General features: G+C 44.6%; 1 protein-coding gene across 1 annotated transcript in view; it reads left to right on the forward strand.

Annotated features, from left to right (window-relative positions):
• The window catches only part of HPSE2 (heparanase 2 (inactive)), a 2,768,318-nt gene that overhangs the window by 2,354,782 nt on the left and 398,495 nt on the right, over positions 1–15,041 (forward strand). Inside the window, exon 10 of the mRNA XM_069611539.1 lies at positions 14,439–14,584. Coding sequence (XP_069467640.1) covers positions 14,439–14,584 — 146 coding nt within the window. The remainder of the gene's footprint in view (positions 1–14,438; positions 14,585–15,041) is intronic.

Raw genomic sequence — 15,041 nt, forward strand, 5'->3', positions numbered from 1 at the left:
ATCACTAGGATGGCACATTGAGTTTTTACACTTGTTATGCCTTTGCGTTTCATATCTAGGTGCCTCCATAATAGGACATTGCACTGTACTCACATCTAGGTGTCCCTAAGATAGCACACGGAATTCCTTAATTTTATACAAGATTGTGTCGCATATCTAGGTCTTTCTGCGAAACGGCATTGCCTTGTGCTTATGCCTAGGCATCCCTAAGACATCACGTTGAATTGCCTCTTTTATACACTACTGTGTTTCATATCTAGATGTTCCTGTAAAGTTACATTGCATTGTTCTACCACCTGGGCATCCCTAAAATGATACATTGACTCATTAAATTATGTATATGTTTGTATTTCATATCTGGGTGCTCCTATAAAGGTACTTTGCCACATTTTATGCTCCATGTAGTTCACCCCTTGCTAGCCCTAATTAAAGCTTTCCGTTGTTTTACATAATGGTCCGCATTACGAGTATGGCGGAGTGGTAAAAAAGTGGTGGTAATGGAATCACTGCAACCTTTACTGCTCCGCTATATTCCAAAATTGGCCTTGGAGTGGAGGATGTACCTCCAGCATTATGCTGACAGTAAATCCCCCAACTTTCCACTGAAAAATCGCCAAAATTTCCATGGAGTCCAAATGGACCTCAAATGTGGGGACTAACTCCGCCTACCACCACTTGTAATCTAGTGATAACTTCACCAGACAAAGTGGTGGTAATGGTAATTCCGTTTGGCATTATTTTGGCAGATTTATCGCCTGAATACCACCAAGCTCGCAATGAGGGCCAGTGTCTGCCATCTAACTATCCCTAAGAAAGTTGACTGCATTTTTATAACTTATACTCACGCTCACAAATAGACATTTACAAAGCACATTCCATTGCTGTGTATTTTGCCGTGTTGTGTTCCACATATGGGTGTCTCTGGGAAGTGACATTTAAATGCTCTTTTTTATAGTGCTGTTTCATATGTGGGTGTTTGTTTTATATACAGTGGTGTTTCATAGCTGGGAGTCGATTGATAGTGCATTGCATTGTACTAACTACTAGGTATCCTTTGGATTGTGCATTGTGTTATTCCATTTTGTAAACCATTGTTTTTCAAAAGTAGATGCTTCTTTGCGAGAACATTGCCATATATTGTAATCCGTCTTTCCCGCACCTGGATACTGTTAACCAAAGGCCTTGTATTGTTTACACTCTGATTCACATCTAGCTAGTTCTTGGAGGGCATGCTGCTTTTTTCTGTATATTGTTGTATATTGTGCCCCCTTGTGTTTTACATCTAGGTATCACCAAGTCCCCAGACTAAAACATACTACACCCAGCACTTCACATTCCACACCCATGCTTCCCGAGAGGAAAAGTGTTGCACTGTAATTATCTGACTCCATGCACCCATGGGACCATGTAAGAGCTACCCCACAATGGTATATTATTATCAGCATCTTTGAGTTTCCCAAAACTATGAGTACCACACTACGCAGTGATAATGAGACACCCAAGGAAGGACAGCTGAGTCATAAGGGAACTAACTTGCAGGCTAATGACCAAGATTACAAAAACACTTCCCAACCTTCCACTGAATGGCTTCGACATACAGCATGAACGATGTGCCCCTGGTGGAGAAAGACCACAAGCCAAATCCAGAACCCACCATAGACAACCTTACTGTCATGCTCCGAATGGGCCAGCGCCAGTGGCACCGTTGGCGCGCCTGCGGCCATTGATTGTGCCGTTACGTTTCTTTGCCACTTCTGTTAGTGGTCTGGTGGTTTGCAACATGGCTGCCCCCGGGATGTACTTGTTTCCTTTCCTTCATGCGGTCAGCGCGTTGCATCCCTCTACTGTGGAAGTCCTTTTCGGGGTTCTGACACTAGTGAGTACTTTTTCCTTCTTTGTGCACACTGCACGTCCTTTTCTCTCTCTCCCAGCTGTCTCTCACTGCGGCTTCTTTCCATTCGCCTCCGCCTCTGCCTCTACTCTCTGTCTCTCCCTTCTCCCAGGTCCGCTATCTAGCGGCTCTCTTGGTTGCCTCCCGGTTTCTGTTGCCCTCTTCTGTGCTTTCCCCTGCTCTCTCTTAGCAGCCGGTCTCTCTGTTTCCCCGGCTTTCCAGCCACACTTCCTCTTGAAGTGTTCTCTCTTGTCAGGCTGAGATTCTGATCTTGCATCTGCGGAAGCTGCTGAACCCCCGGACAATCCACCTAAAATGTAGCACTCAGAGCTCCAAATTGTTTTTCAGCTCAGTTTACCACACTTCTAAGGGAAAGGGGGAAAAGTGGATAAAATAACAAACACCAGGCTGGATGCTATTGGCTAGCTGTTTCCTCACCTTTAGTTGAGACAAAAGCATATACAGCACCACAATTACTCATTGAGTCACTGACCTTATAAACTATATCCTTTACTAAATTGTTAAAAAGACCATACCTGATACTTCTCCTGAAAATGCCCTGAGAAGTAATTTAGTAGATAAGACTTCCCTACTAGTTGCCAGGAAAACTTAAGGATCATTCAGGTTTCTTAGATAGGTCCTTGAATGCATTTACAGTCTTTTCCTGTAACTTCTTAATCTTCTTTTAACTTTTACAAACTTTTTAAGTTCAAGATGAAGTAAGGAAGTTCCAACGAAATCCAATCTGGTAAAGTTTTTTGTATGCTAAGATTAGTCTCTTAAAGATGTAGAGCTTGAAACTTGCGAAGGGAATTCACGTAGTAAAATTCACGCTTGCGCTCTAAAATTCCACGTAGCAAAAACACGCACATGCCCTTTACGTCCACGTAGAAAAAAACACACACACGCATGATTGTTTCACGTAGCAGAAAACACGTACACGCGCTTTAGTTCCACGTAGCAGAAAACACGTACACGCGCTTTAGTTCCAGTAGCAGTAAACACGTACACGCGCTATAGATCCACGTAGCAGAAAACACATACACACGCTTAAATTCCACGTAGCAGAAAACACGCACATGCGCTTTAGTTCCAATAGCAGTAAACACGTACACGCGCTATAGATCCACGTAGCAGAAAACACGTACACGCGCTTAAACTCCACGTAGCAGAAAACACGCACACGAGCTTTGGTTCCAGTAGCAAAGTTCACGCACACGCGCAATTAATTCCCGTAGCAAGCACGTGCACACGCGCCATTGATTCACGTAGCAGGTTTCTTGCGCACGCGCAGTTGCTTTATTTAACGGCTCAAACACATGCTAGCTCTGAAAAGTCACGTAGCTTATGAAAGCATGCGCGCGCATTACAGTTTTGCGTGGATAAGATAAACTTGCTCGTGCTCATGAACCTTTTCAATTAAATTAACTTTTTACAAAAATTACATAAGACTAAGATAGTTCTGTATTTAAGTTTCCTTCCACTTAAACATTATTAGAAAGCACTTATCTCATGAATGAGTCTTGGAAAAGTTCTTCTCACTGATAATGGAATCTTCTCACTCCTGTCCTGTGTCCAAAACGAAATCCAAACTCTTTTCCAGTTTATTACTCTAAGAAGCCGCTCGACCGCTTGTTTAGCAGGCGTTAAAAACCAACCCGCAAAGGGACCAGTGTGCTAATTACGGTACCGCAATTTGCGGCACCGTAATTAGCGCCTTCCCCATTCCCATAGCGCCCTGTGGGGCAAAAATGGGAATGGGGAAGGGCAATGGGGGAAGGGGGAATTACCGCCCCGCCAACCTTGGAATAGGGCGGTAATTCCCCTTTCCACCAAGGCGGTGCCGGTATTTTACCTGCATGGACCAAGGTGCTAATCGCACCTTGGTCCTCCGCCTACCGTGTAATGAGGGCCAATGTATGTAACACCTTACCCAATGTAACACCTGACCCAATGTAAGTAAGAATGTGTCAACCTGACATCTCTCTCTCCGGCTCTTACCTTGTCCCATACTTCTTGTGATCTTTGGGAGACTGTGTGCAGTCTTCTCCAAGTCAGGGTTCTTGTTCTGGCTTACCTCCCACCAGAACCCACCTTCCACCAGATGGGCAGGTGGCTGGTTTATGTACCCGCCATTGTCTTGTGCTTTGGATACCAAGGAACTACTGCAAAGCAGACCTCACACATCTACTCATTCTGCTTAGGGGTTTTTTGTGCCTTCTGGCTTTTTCCCCTTTTTCCGGGCCGCCCCTACAAGGGCCAGCTGACTGCTACTCCACTAGGCAGTCAAGGTGGCTTCCTCTCGTGGCAGGCCATATATTCATAAAAAAGAGAAGCTTGTGGAAAAAGAAGAAGACTCCAGAGAAAGACATCAGCTCAGGTGAGGAGGAGGGGGATTGTGGAAGCTCTGAGGAGGAAAACTCCCCATTTGACAGTTTGCAACGCCAGACGGAAACTATGGCCACAGCGGAGCAAGTTCAAGAGCTCATGGTGGCTGTTCAGGGCTTGAATTTGGAAGTCCCAAACTTAAAGGCCGAGAACTCTGTGTTACAACAGTTTGTCTCGGGCTGGGATTCACAACCTGCTGATCTACCTCCCATGGCTCTCTCTTCTGGCAAGTTCGAAGGGGCACCCAAAAAACTTAAGAGTTCATCGAAGCCTGCATGGTCTACTTCGCCTTTCGCCCTGACACTTACGCCGCAGAACACTCCCGCGTTGGATTCAAGGTGTCAAACATGACTGGAAACGCCCTGGCCTGGGCTACACCGTTGATCACCGGCAACAATCCTGTTGTCCGTGACTACAACCGATTCCTTAATCTGCTTAGGTAAGCCTTTGAACGCCCGGAAACCACATATGTGGCATGTGAAGAACTCCTGGACATATACCAAGGAGCGAACAACCTACTTTCCTACATCACCTCATTCAAACGCCTTGCTACGGAAGCAGGGTGGCCAGAACAGGCCCAGTATGCCATCTTTCGATGAGGATTGAAGGAAGAACCGAAGGACGAGTTAGCCAGGACCTCCCGACCTGCAACCTTTTCTGACCTCCTTTCTACTGTCCTACAGATTGAATACCATCTAGGTGAACGGAGATCTGAGAAAAGGAAGAGCAAGGCACCCATGGTGCTATCCACAGCAACATAATCTCCTCCTCCCTCAGCTGTACTTCAAATGAAGGACGAAACAATGCAGATCGGTTCTGACAGAGCCCCACTCACCCCAGAAGAAAAAAAACATTGACGCAAGTCTGGACTCTGCATGTACTATGGATCAGACACCCACTTGCTCCGGAACTGTCCAGCAGTACCACCTAGGCGGGTGGGAAACGCTCGACCTTGGACCTAGCAGTGACGGGAATCCGAGGTATTACTGGCAGTCCCTATGTATATTTCTCTGTGTGTCCCGATTCTGGTAATGAAGACATGTGCCTCATGGTCACTGCTCTGCAGATCACGGTTCAGCACTAGACCATCGACACCCTGGCACTTATCGACTGAAGTGCTGCAGGGAATTTTATAGAAACCCTTTGGGCAGACAAGGTCAGTCTGCGGCATTTAAGACCACAAGAGGACCGGAAGGGGGATGGTACACCTCTCACTTCCAGACCCATCACCATTCCACAGAAACCTTGCTGGTCAAAGTGTTGCATCACACTGAAAGATTTACTTTTTGATATTATCCGGGGCACAACCCTACCATTGACTGGGCAAATAACACCATGGCATTCCACTCTTCTTATTGCCAGCAACATTTTCTGTTAGACATAACCAAGGAAACTGTGAACATCATGCCTGCTAAGCTGACAGATTCTAGAGGGGTATGTTGTGTTCCCAATGAACTGGGGGAGTTCAAGGAAGTATTCATCAATAAGGCAGTCTTGGATCTACCCCCGTATCGACCAGAGGACTATGCCATAGAACTGGTTTCCGAGGCATTAGTCCCATTCAGACGCATGTTTACTCTATTACTTTCTGAGAAAAAAGCCCTGAGGACTTACCTAGATGCCCACTTAGAGAACGGTCTCATTCATCCATCCAACTCCCTGGCTGGGGCATCTTCTTTTTCATTCCCAAAAGAGAACTAAGGCCCTGTATTGATTACAGAGGTCTCAACAAAGTCATGGTTAGGGACAGATACCCGATGCCCCTCATTACTGATATACTGGAGGCAGTCCAGGGAGCCACAGTGTTTTCCAAATTCGACCTACGTAGTGTTTACCATTTTCTCCGCATACGAAAGGGTGATGAGTAGAAAACAGCCTTCAGAACTCCCTATGGGCTGTACAAATACAAGGTCATGCCTTTTGGCCTTATCAACGCCCCCACTGTATTTCAGTGGTTTATGGACCGCATCTTCTCGGATTTTCCTTTCCTGAACACCATAGTATAACGTGAATGATATCTTGGTGTTTTCCCGCAATGCTCAAGAGCACACTGAACACCTCTGTGCAGTGCTCCGCCATCTACAGACACACAAGTTGCTGGTCAAGCCAGAAAAATGCCTCTTTGGGGGCCACCACGGTTCCCTACTTGGGATTTATCCTGTCTGCACAAAGTATTAAGATGGACCCCAAAAAAGTCTCATCCATCCTAACATGCCCTGTTCCGACTACGGTGAAAGATATCCAGAGATTCACTGGATTAGCAAACTTTTACCGTAAATTAATCGCAGAACTTTTCCAGAGTGGTATTGCTCATTACGGCGTTACTCAAGAAAGAGGCTTCTTCCTTTAAGTGGATGGAAACTGCTGATGAGGCACTTGGGTGTCTCAAAAACCTGTTTTGTTCAGTACCCATCTTATGCCAACCAGACCAGTCTAAACCTTTTGTTGTTGAAGCTGACGCTCAGGGGTGGCAGTGGGTGCAGTGCTGTTGCAGGAAAAGGATGGAGAGGAACATCTGGTAGCGTACCTGTCCAAAACCCTCACTCTGAGTCAGCAGAACTACTCTGTAATAGAGAAAGAGCTATTAGCAAGATCGCTTTTGAAGAATGGAGACATCTATTACAAGGGGGAAGTTTTCCGTTCACCCTTCGCACGGATCACAAAAACCTGAAGGTTCTCCGAGGGATGGAATGTGTCAACTCCAGACAGGCCAGGTGGGCCCATTTCTTCAACCAATACGACTTCAACATTACGTATATCCCAGATAGCCAAAACGCACTGGCAGACGCATTCTCTCGCTGGGATTCTAAGGATTCGCTGCCCGAGCACCCCCTGGGGACTCTGTTTCAGAAGAACCTATTCATAGGTCATTCATAGGTCAGCTATCTATGTTTCTACAGGACATCCCGAGGGCAACAGTATCTGCTCGCCCTGTTAAGCTACCTCTTGCTGCATGATATCAAGTGGAACAGAAAAAGGGGCTGATATTTATCAGCCAGAAGCTGTTTCTACCCTCTTCATTTTTGCAGCAGAAAGTATTGGGCTCGTGTCATGACAATGTCACTGCCGGGCATCGAGGCTTCAAAGGTACCACCGATCTGGTGTCCCACAATTTCTGCTGGCCTACCCTGACCTCAGATGTCAACAAGTATTGTCGCATGTGTCCAGTCTGCTCCAGAAGCAAAGAACGCACCCAAAAGCCGATTGGCCTCCTGGAGCAGATTCCGGTCCCCACTAAGCCCTGTGCACAGATCTCGACAGATATCATCATTGACGTTCCATTGTCCCAAGGATGCTCTTGTATAATGGTCACGGTCGATTCCTACTCCAAACTAGCTCACTTTTCCCCCTGGCAGGGGTTCCATCGGCCTCAGCTATGGCTGAGGTGTTTATTAGGGACATCTTCCCTCTCCATGGCTTACCCGACAAGATCATCTCAGACCACGGATGCCAGTACACCTCCAAGTTTTGGAAGGCTTTGTGTAGCCGCCTGGGTATCGAAAGGGGTCTTTCGTAGGGTTTCCACCCTCAGTCGAATGGACAGACTGAGCGTCTCAATGCAACTCTTGAACCAACAAACCTACCATTGAGTCCAACCTGGCAGAGATAACCTCAGCACACAACACTGCCAAGAAAAGCCTTCTGGAAGCACGCAGCAGCTACAAGACACAGGCGGATCGTCATCGCAAACCATGTCCAGTATGGTATGTGGGTTCTAGAGTTCTGCCCCAGAGGAGTATGAGGTCTCCCTCATTCATAACTCTCGGTACAGAAGGGGACGTCTGGAGTACCTGGTGAGTTGGAAGGGTTTCCCGGCTTCTGAGGATTCCTGGGAGCCCTAGTCCTATGTGCATGCGCCCAGATTGGTTTGCCTGTTTCACCGGGCACACCTGGGAAAGCCTGGGGGGACCAGCCCTGGGAGGGGCCATACTGTCATGCGCCGAGTGGGCTGGTGCCAGTGGGACCACTGCCGCGACTGCGGCCATTGATTGTGCCATTACGTTTCATTTGCTGCTTCTGTTAGCGGTCTAGTGATTTGCAAGATGGCCACCGCCGGGAGGTACTTGTTTCCTTTTTTCCCCGTCTGTCGGCACATTGCAACCCGCTACTGTGGTGGTCCTTTTCGGGTTCTGACACTAGTGAGTACTTTTTCCTCCTTTGTGCACACTGCATGTCCTTTGCTCTCTCTCTCCCGATCCCGTCTCGCTGAGGCTTCTTTCTGTTCACCTCCGCCTCTCCTGTCTGTCTCTCCCTTCTCCCCGGTCCACTCTTTAGCAGCTCTCTTGGTTGCCTCCCGGTCTTTGTTGCCCTCTTCTGTGCTTTCTCCTGCTCTTTCTTAGCAGCTGGTCCCTCTGTTTCCCCAGCTCCCTCTGTCTTCCGGCACTGTGCTCTCATTTGTGTGCTGGTCTCCTCTCTCTCCAGCTGTTGTTCAGTATCTGTTGCAGCCCACGCTTCCTCTTGAAGCATTCTCTCTCTCTCTCCAGCTCTTACCTTGTCCCATACTTCTTCTGATCTTTGGGAGACTGTGCCCAGTCTTCTTCAAGCCAGGGTCATTGGTCTGGCTTACTTCCCACCAGAACCCACCTTCCACCAGATGGGCAGGTGGCTGGTTATGTACCGGCCATTGTCTTGTGCTCTGGATACCAAGGAACTACAGCAAAGCAGACCTCACACATCTACTCATTCTGCTTAGGGGTTTGTGCCTTCAGGCTTTTTCCCCTTTTTCCGGGCTGCCCCGAGAAAGGCCAGCTGACTGCTATTCCACTAGGCAGTCAAGGTGGCTTCCTCTCGTGGCAGTCCATATCTTCATAAAAAAAAGGGAAGCTTGTGGAAAAAGAAGAAGAAGACTCCAGAGAAAAACATCAGCTCAGGTGAGGAGGATGGGGATTTTGGAAGCTCTGAAGAGGAAAACTACCCATTTGGCACTTACATGCAACCAACGAAGAATGCAATTTCAGAACACCTCCTTTGAACATTGGCTCACTCATCACAGAAAGGTGCCTAAGACCACATGACTTCTAAAGAACCCTCAACCTATACACTCCCTTCATCACCACAGACTAACCAACAGCCAAATGCTTCCTAGAATCTGATGAAATAAGCAAACCAATCTGAAACCTACTGGGCCTTTTTAACAATCAGATTCTATACAGCTGACCACCTCCATAATAAATCACCCTTCTGACAACTTAGACCCTAGCTCACACACAGAACATGGAAGCAACACAGGGCGTCCAATGACGCTGACACGTGATCCCGAGGCAGAAGACTTCATACATTGCAGTCTGATCAAGGCACACTCAGTCTCTAAACACAGAAATGAGATTCATGAAATTCTAAGCGGATGGGTGAACCAACATGCTCTTTATGACAGAAACCTGGTTTCTATAATAGAGACTACAAGGTAAGAGTCCATTAATCCTTCCCCCACCCACTTCAAATGTATCCAAGTCACCTGGTCTGGCAAAAGAGAAGATATTGTCGTGGCACCCTTAAAATCTCGACTTCACACCAAATGGACTTTCTGGACTATGAAGGACTCCTGATCTACCTCACACTCAACCAGCAAACTGACCTCTCCTTCCTACTTATTTACAGACCACAATCATGCAGCCCATCCTTCACAGGAAACTTTATCTAATTGCTAACCTAGCGAAACAACACAAAAACCTTATGGTTCTCAGAGACTTCAGTATTTTGCTAATGGAGGAAACTGTGTCAGCACCAAAAACTTGAGGTTCTATATGGCCAGCTTCTACTTCAAACAAATGGCAAAGGAGTGACACACACTGCAGGCCACATCCTCATTGCAATCGTTTGTGAAGAAGGCTGAGTAACTACCTTCCCACCCAATTAGGTACTATGGAGTGATCATCTAACGATTCATTTTACTATCAACAAGCCAATACGTCAACTCCTGATTCACAAAGAAAAAAACATGATCACTAGGAAAAGCTGGAAAACTCGAATCCTGGGGGAACTCAGAACTCTTACGGAAGAGGCCAAGCCCAACCCCAAAGACCCGGAACCCTTAGTACGAGAAGTTTAGCAACACTAGAAAACTGGATAACCAAATACCTAGACACTCTTCCCCCAATAAAGAGCATCACCCTTACAGAAAAAAAAGAGTTCAGCAAGATGGTTCATACCTCACCTACGAACACTGAAAAAAGAAGTTGAATAATTGAAAAAACCTTTGCTAAAAAATGGTTTCAATTATATGCAAATAAAAAAGAAAAAAAACTTTGAGGAACACTACATCACACAAAACAGATGTGAGATCTGGCACTACAAAGGAGAAATCTATAAAAGCAAAGAAACATGACTTTTACGAACTCATCATCATTGCACCTCATGCAGAGAAAGAACTTGAACAAATTATGAATGAGATAAGAAACCCCTCTTGCTGGAGCAAAGTACCTTCACCTACCCAAAAACGATGTGATGTGATAATGTCACCAACCATTTCAAAAGCAATCTACCAAAAATACAGCAATCCATCAACGCTACAATAAGGAACAGAATTGGACACTGCATGCAAACCTCTGCCAAAGACTTTCAGCCTATAACCCCAACGATGAACAGCTTTAAATCAATCTCTGAACCAGACTTTAAAAAAGTGGTGAAATTTAGCATCAAAGTCGGTTATCCAATGGACCCCTGGCCCCAAACCTCTAGAAAGAGAATCTTAACAAGGAAACACCCGCTTTCTACTTTCAGAGATTAACTGCTCACTTGAAACCGGAATTGCACCAAATGCTTTCAAGACTGCCTACATCAAACCACTTCTAAGAAACACTGATGGAAACCCAAATATACTGTACTCACCCAAATTCTAGAGAGCTATGTATATGGCAAACGTTTAGAGCATGTAGACACTAATAACTTACTAAATAGCTCACAAGTCAGTTTCAGACTTATGAGTGGCACCAGATCAGCACTAGTTTGATTTGGGACCACCTCAAAATCCCAGCAGACAACAACATCGCATTAGCACCCATTCTCCTCAATATCTCAGCTATTCTCAACCCTGTTAATGACAGTACACTAATTAGAAGGCTTGAAGTTACTGGACTCCATAGCACAACTCTACAGTGACTTAGATTGTTGCTCAAGGACAGAACAGAAATCACCTGGCTCCCTCCTTTCAGTTCAGACACACAACTCATTACCTGTGGAGTTCCTCAAGGATCAAGCCTCTTGCTGCTCCTTTTCAACATCTATATTACCCTGTAAAGAATATCAGAAAATCTTATGTGCTCACATATTACAACTATGCGTATGACACGCAAATCATATACAAAATAACAATGACGGAAAATCCAGCATCACTATCAGCAACTGACTCACACAAACAAGAGAATGGATGACAGGCAACTACCTTAAACTCAAACCATACAAAATGGAAATAATGATAGTCTCACCACAAGTGACACATGAAACATCTTCACCATGGTCTTTGGAAATGGGGAACTGTCTTATATCATCTAAAGTGATCAATAATTTAGGCATATTAATGGACCACGGATTCACGCTGTAACTCCATTGCATTTCAATAGCCAAAATATGCTTCTACCATATCAGCTCTATCCAACAGATTATGCCCGACCGCTCCTTCACACACAGTGTGGTGGCCATCATTTCTCTGATTCTTTCAAAACTCAACCACACAAACAGCAATTACATACCCACCTAAGTCGCCACAAAACTTCAACTGATCCAAAATATAGTAGCTAGACTATACTCAGACTCAACAAGCTGAAATGTGTACAACCGGCTCCCAGAGACCCCCACTGGCTACCAACCTAAAAACGGACCTCTGTATTGCACAGAGGGCATGTGAAGGTCAAGGAGCAGAATACTTCCAAAGCAAAATCTCACTCTACCAACCAACCAAGATGTAAGATCAAGAAATGACATACATTATAAACCAGAAGAGTTTTCAAAGAAAGACACAGAGGCTATGCCTTTTTCATTATGGTGGCCAAACACTGGAATGCACAACTTAGCAGGACTACCTGAATTTTTTTTTAAAAAGTCTAAAACCTGGCTATTCAGTGCTAACCTACACTCATCAAGCAGTAGAAACAAGACTCCTCAATAGCTCAGCTTTCATGTACAGGGAACACCATTCTGGCCCCTGACCAAATCCTAAGTTAATGCCTTGTTTGCCAACTTGAATATCTAACATGTTTAACAGAAAGAACATGGCATGATAACCTGTTCTGTGGTTTTTTTCCCAACATGAGAATCTGCGGCCATCGCTTTTTTCTCACTGTCCTTTCACAGATGGGAAATATCCATTTACATATCAGTCTTTGTCCTGCCTACATGGGCAGTCCAGCACCAAAATGCTATGGCAATTCCCTTCTGAACAAGAGTACTACAGCAACCCCATACACATGTTTCAGCCTTGTTGGGCCTCATCAGTGAGGTGGAGCTGTGCCTCTCAGAGCATAGTGAGCAGGGGGTCCACGGCTGGGTTCCCCCAGGTAACCTAGGGTGACCAACCCCAAGTTCCTTGCACATTGTTTAAAAGAAGGTAGCAGGCACCCCTCTCCAGAAAGAACATTGCATGAGAACATGTTCTTTGTTTTTTTCCCACCTTGAGAGTCCACATCCATCGCTTTTTGCTCACTGTACCTTTCACAGATGGGGACATCTAACATCCGACATCCCCACGCATCAACCACGAAAGCCTAACATCTCTCAGCATAACACAGCCAATAGCAAGACCAATCATTTGAAAGCACTATGGAAACCTCAAGAACACTTCACCGATTTGAGTAAATCTCAATTTCTCTCCATCTTACTCACTACACATAAATGCAAACAAGGCACTCACACATGACTTTTAAAAGAGACCCTCACACCAGACTTAGAACATTACGAAGTTACAACTCTGTCTAGAATTCACATAATCAGTCTCTGGCCAACACATGCCCACATTATAAGCACAAGACCACCCATCTGGACACAGAGCCTCACAACTTCAGACACTTCAAACCTAGAAAGCTGACAAGCATGCAGAGCACAGGGTACTTCCAATCTGCAATCTCAACACAAAGCACTGCAATCTTACCTTTCACTCCCTCCCCAACTAATCAAACCCACCCAATCTCTTCCAGATCTGCCAAAGTGCTGGAGACCATGCAAATGGCAGTGGTGTGTGGTACAAATCTAAAAACATAGCATTTTAAACGATTCATTTTGCTTCCATATTGTAGTTATGTTGTTGCTGAGGGTTTAGTTTGTTGCAAAATATATATTTATTTGTGTCCCTCATACCGTACATTGTGCAATATATATTTTATATTTTTTTTGATCCATGCAACCATGACGCTGTGTCATAATGGTGCATGGCTGAAAGGGGTGTGTGTTGGTGGATGTTAATGCTTCAATGAGTTTTTCAGAAAATGTTTAATTTTGTGTTATTTTGTATTCTTTTTTTTTATCCGTCCACCAAACTACACAGATAGGGTGACTCAATTACCTGTTTAGTGTGATCGATCACTGTGTGTTCATTGTAGAATTTGTTTGTGTGATTAATGTTTTAATACATTTTGTTCCTTCAACCCAAGCGTGCGTGCCAAACTCGAAATGTGTGTGTTTGGGAGTGCAGATGTTTTTGCGAATTTTGCAGTATGTTTTTAATTCTGTTTGACTCTACTACCTTACTCTGTAAACCCGTTAGCCCTACTACGTGTTTGTTTTGAAAGATCATCTTGTGCTTTTTTATGAAACATGTTTAATTGTGATATATTGTTCAGTAACATATGTCCCACGGACCCTTCTGTCCATTACTAAATGTAATGTCTGTGTGTGTTTTAGAGTTTGCAGATGTTTCTGTGTGTGTTTTGGGGAATATTTGTAATTTCACAGAATGTTTTCATTTCCTTTTATTCCTCTAACACTAGCGAGTATGTACGTCGGTCACACTGAATGTTTGGTGTGGCAGATCATTAAACATATATCCATAGTTCTATATGATCCGTCAATTGCGTCATTTGCATGTGGTTCACACAAGTTACCATTGTACTAATTAAACTCAAACATATTATTTTAACTTGGTTTTCATATAAATTATATATACATTATTTCCCATTGCAATTTACCATTATACTTATATATTTTGTTTTTGCCTCCCTTTTCTTTTAAGGATTATTGGTTATCCCTGCTTTACAAGAGGCTTGTTGGCCCTAAGGTGTTGGCAGTTCATGTAGCAGGCATCCAGAGGAAACCACGGCCCGGACGAGTCATCCGAGATAAACTCAGGATTTATGCACACTGTACCAGCAATTATAAGTAAGTTAGTAGGAACCTTTAGGTATACATTCTTATTCTAGAACACTAGTCAGTGTAGCAATTATAACGTTTTGCAGGCTCATTGCATCTCACTTTTTACTGTTTTATCAATAATCCTGACAAATCCAACTACACAAGGTTGATTTTGCATAATGACCTTAAGTGTGTTGATTACTGCACCACCAAAACTCAGCAGAGTTATTAATACACTAGAAAGGACACCTTTACATATGTGTTAAATGGATGACCACAGCTCATATATTTTCGAGTTTTGTACAATGAGAAGTTGGAGGTGGGCCGATTGCATGTGTCTGAGGAAATATTGGACTCCTGTGGTAGGTGTTGCAAATTTGGTCAAGCTCTCATAAATTAGGCACATGATTTTGAGCTGAGTCTTAAAAACTATTGAGGAAGGCTTAGAGGTGCATCTTTTCATTTTGCTATTCAGTCTGCTAGT

The sequence above is a fragment of the Ambystoma mexicanum genome, chromosome 8, assembly GCF_040938575.1.
Source record: "Ambystoma mexicanum isolate Mex_15411 chromosome 8, UKY_AmexF1_1, whole genome shotgun sequence".
In the NCBI taxonomy this organism is placed as follows: Eukaryota; Metazoa; Chordata; class Amphibia; order Caudata; family Ambystomatidae; genus Ambystoma; species Ambystoma mexicanum.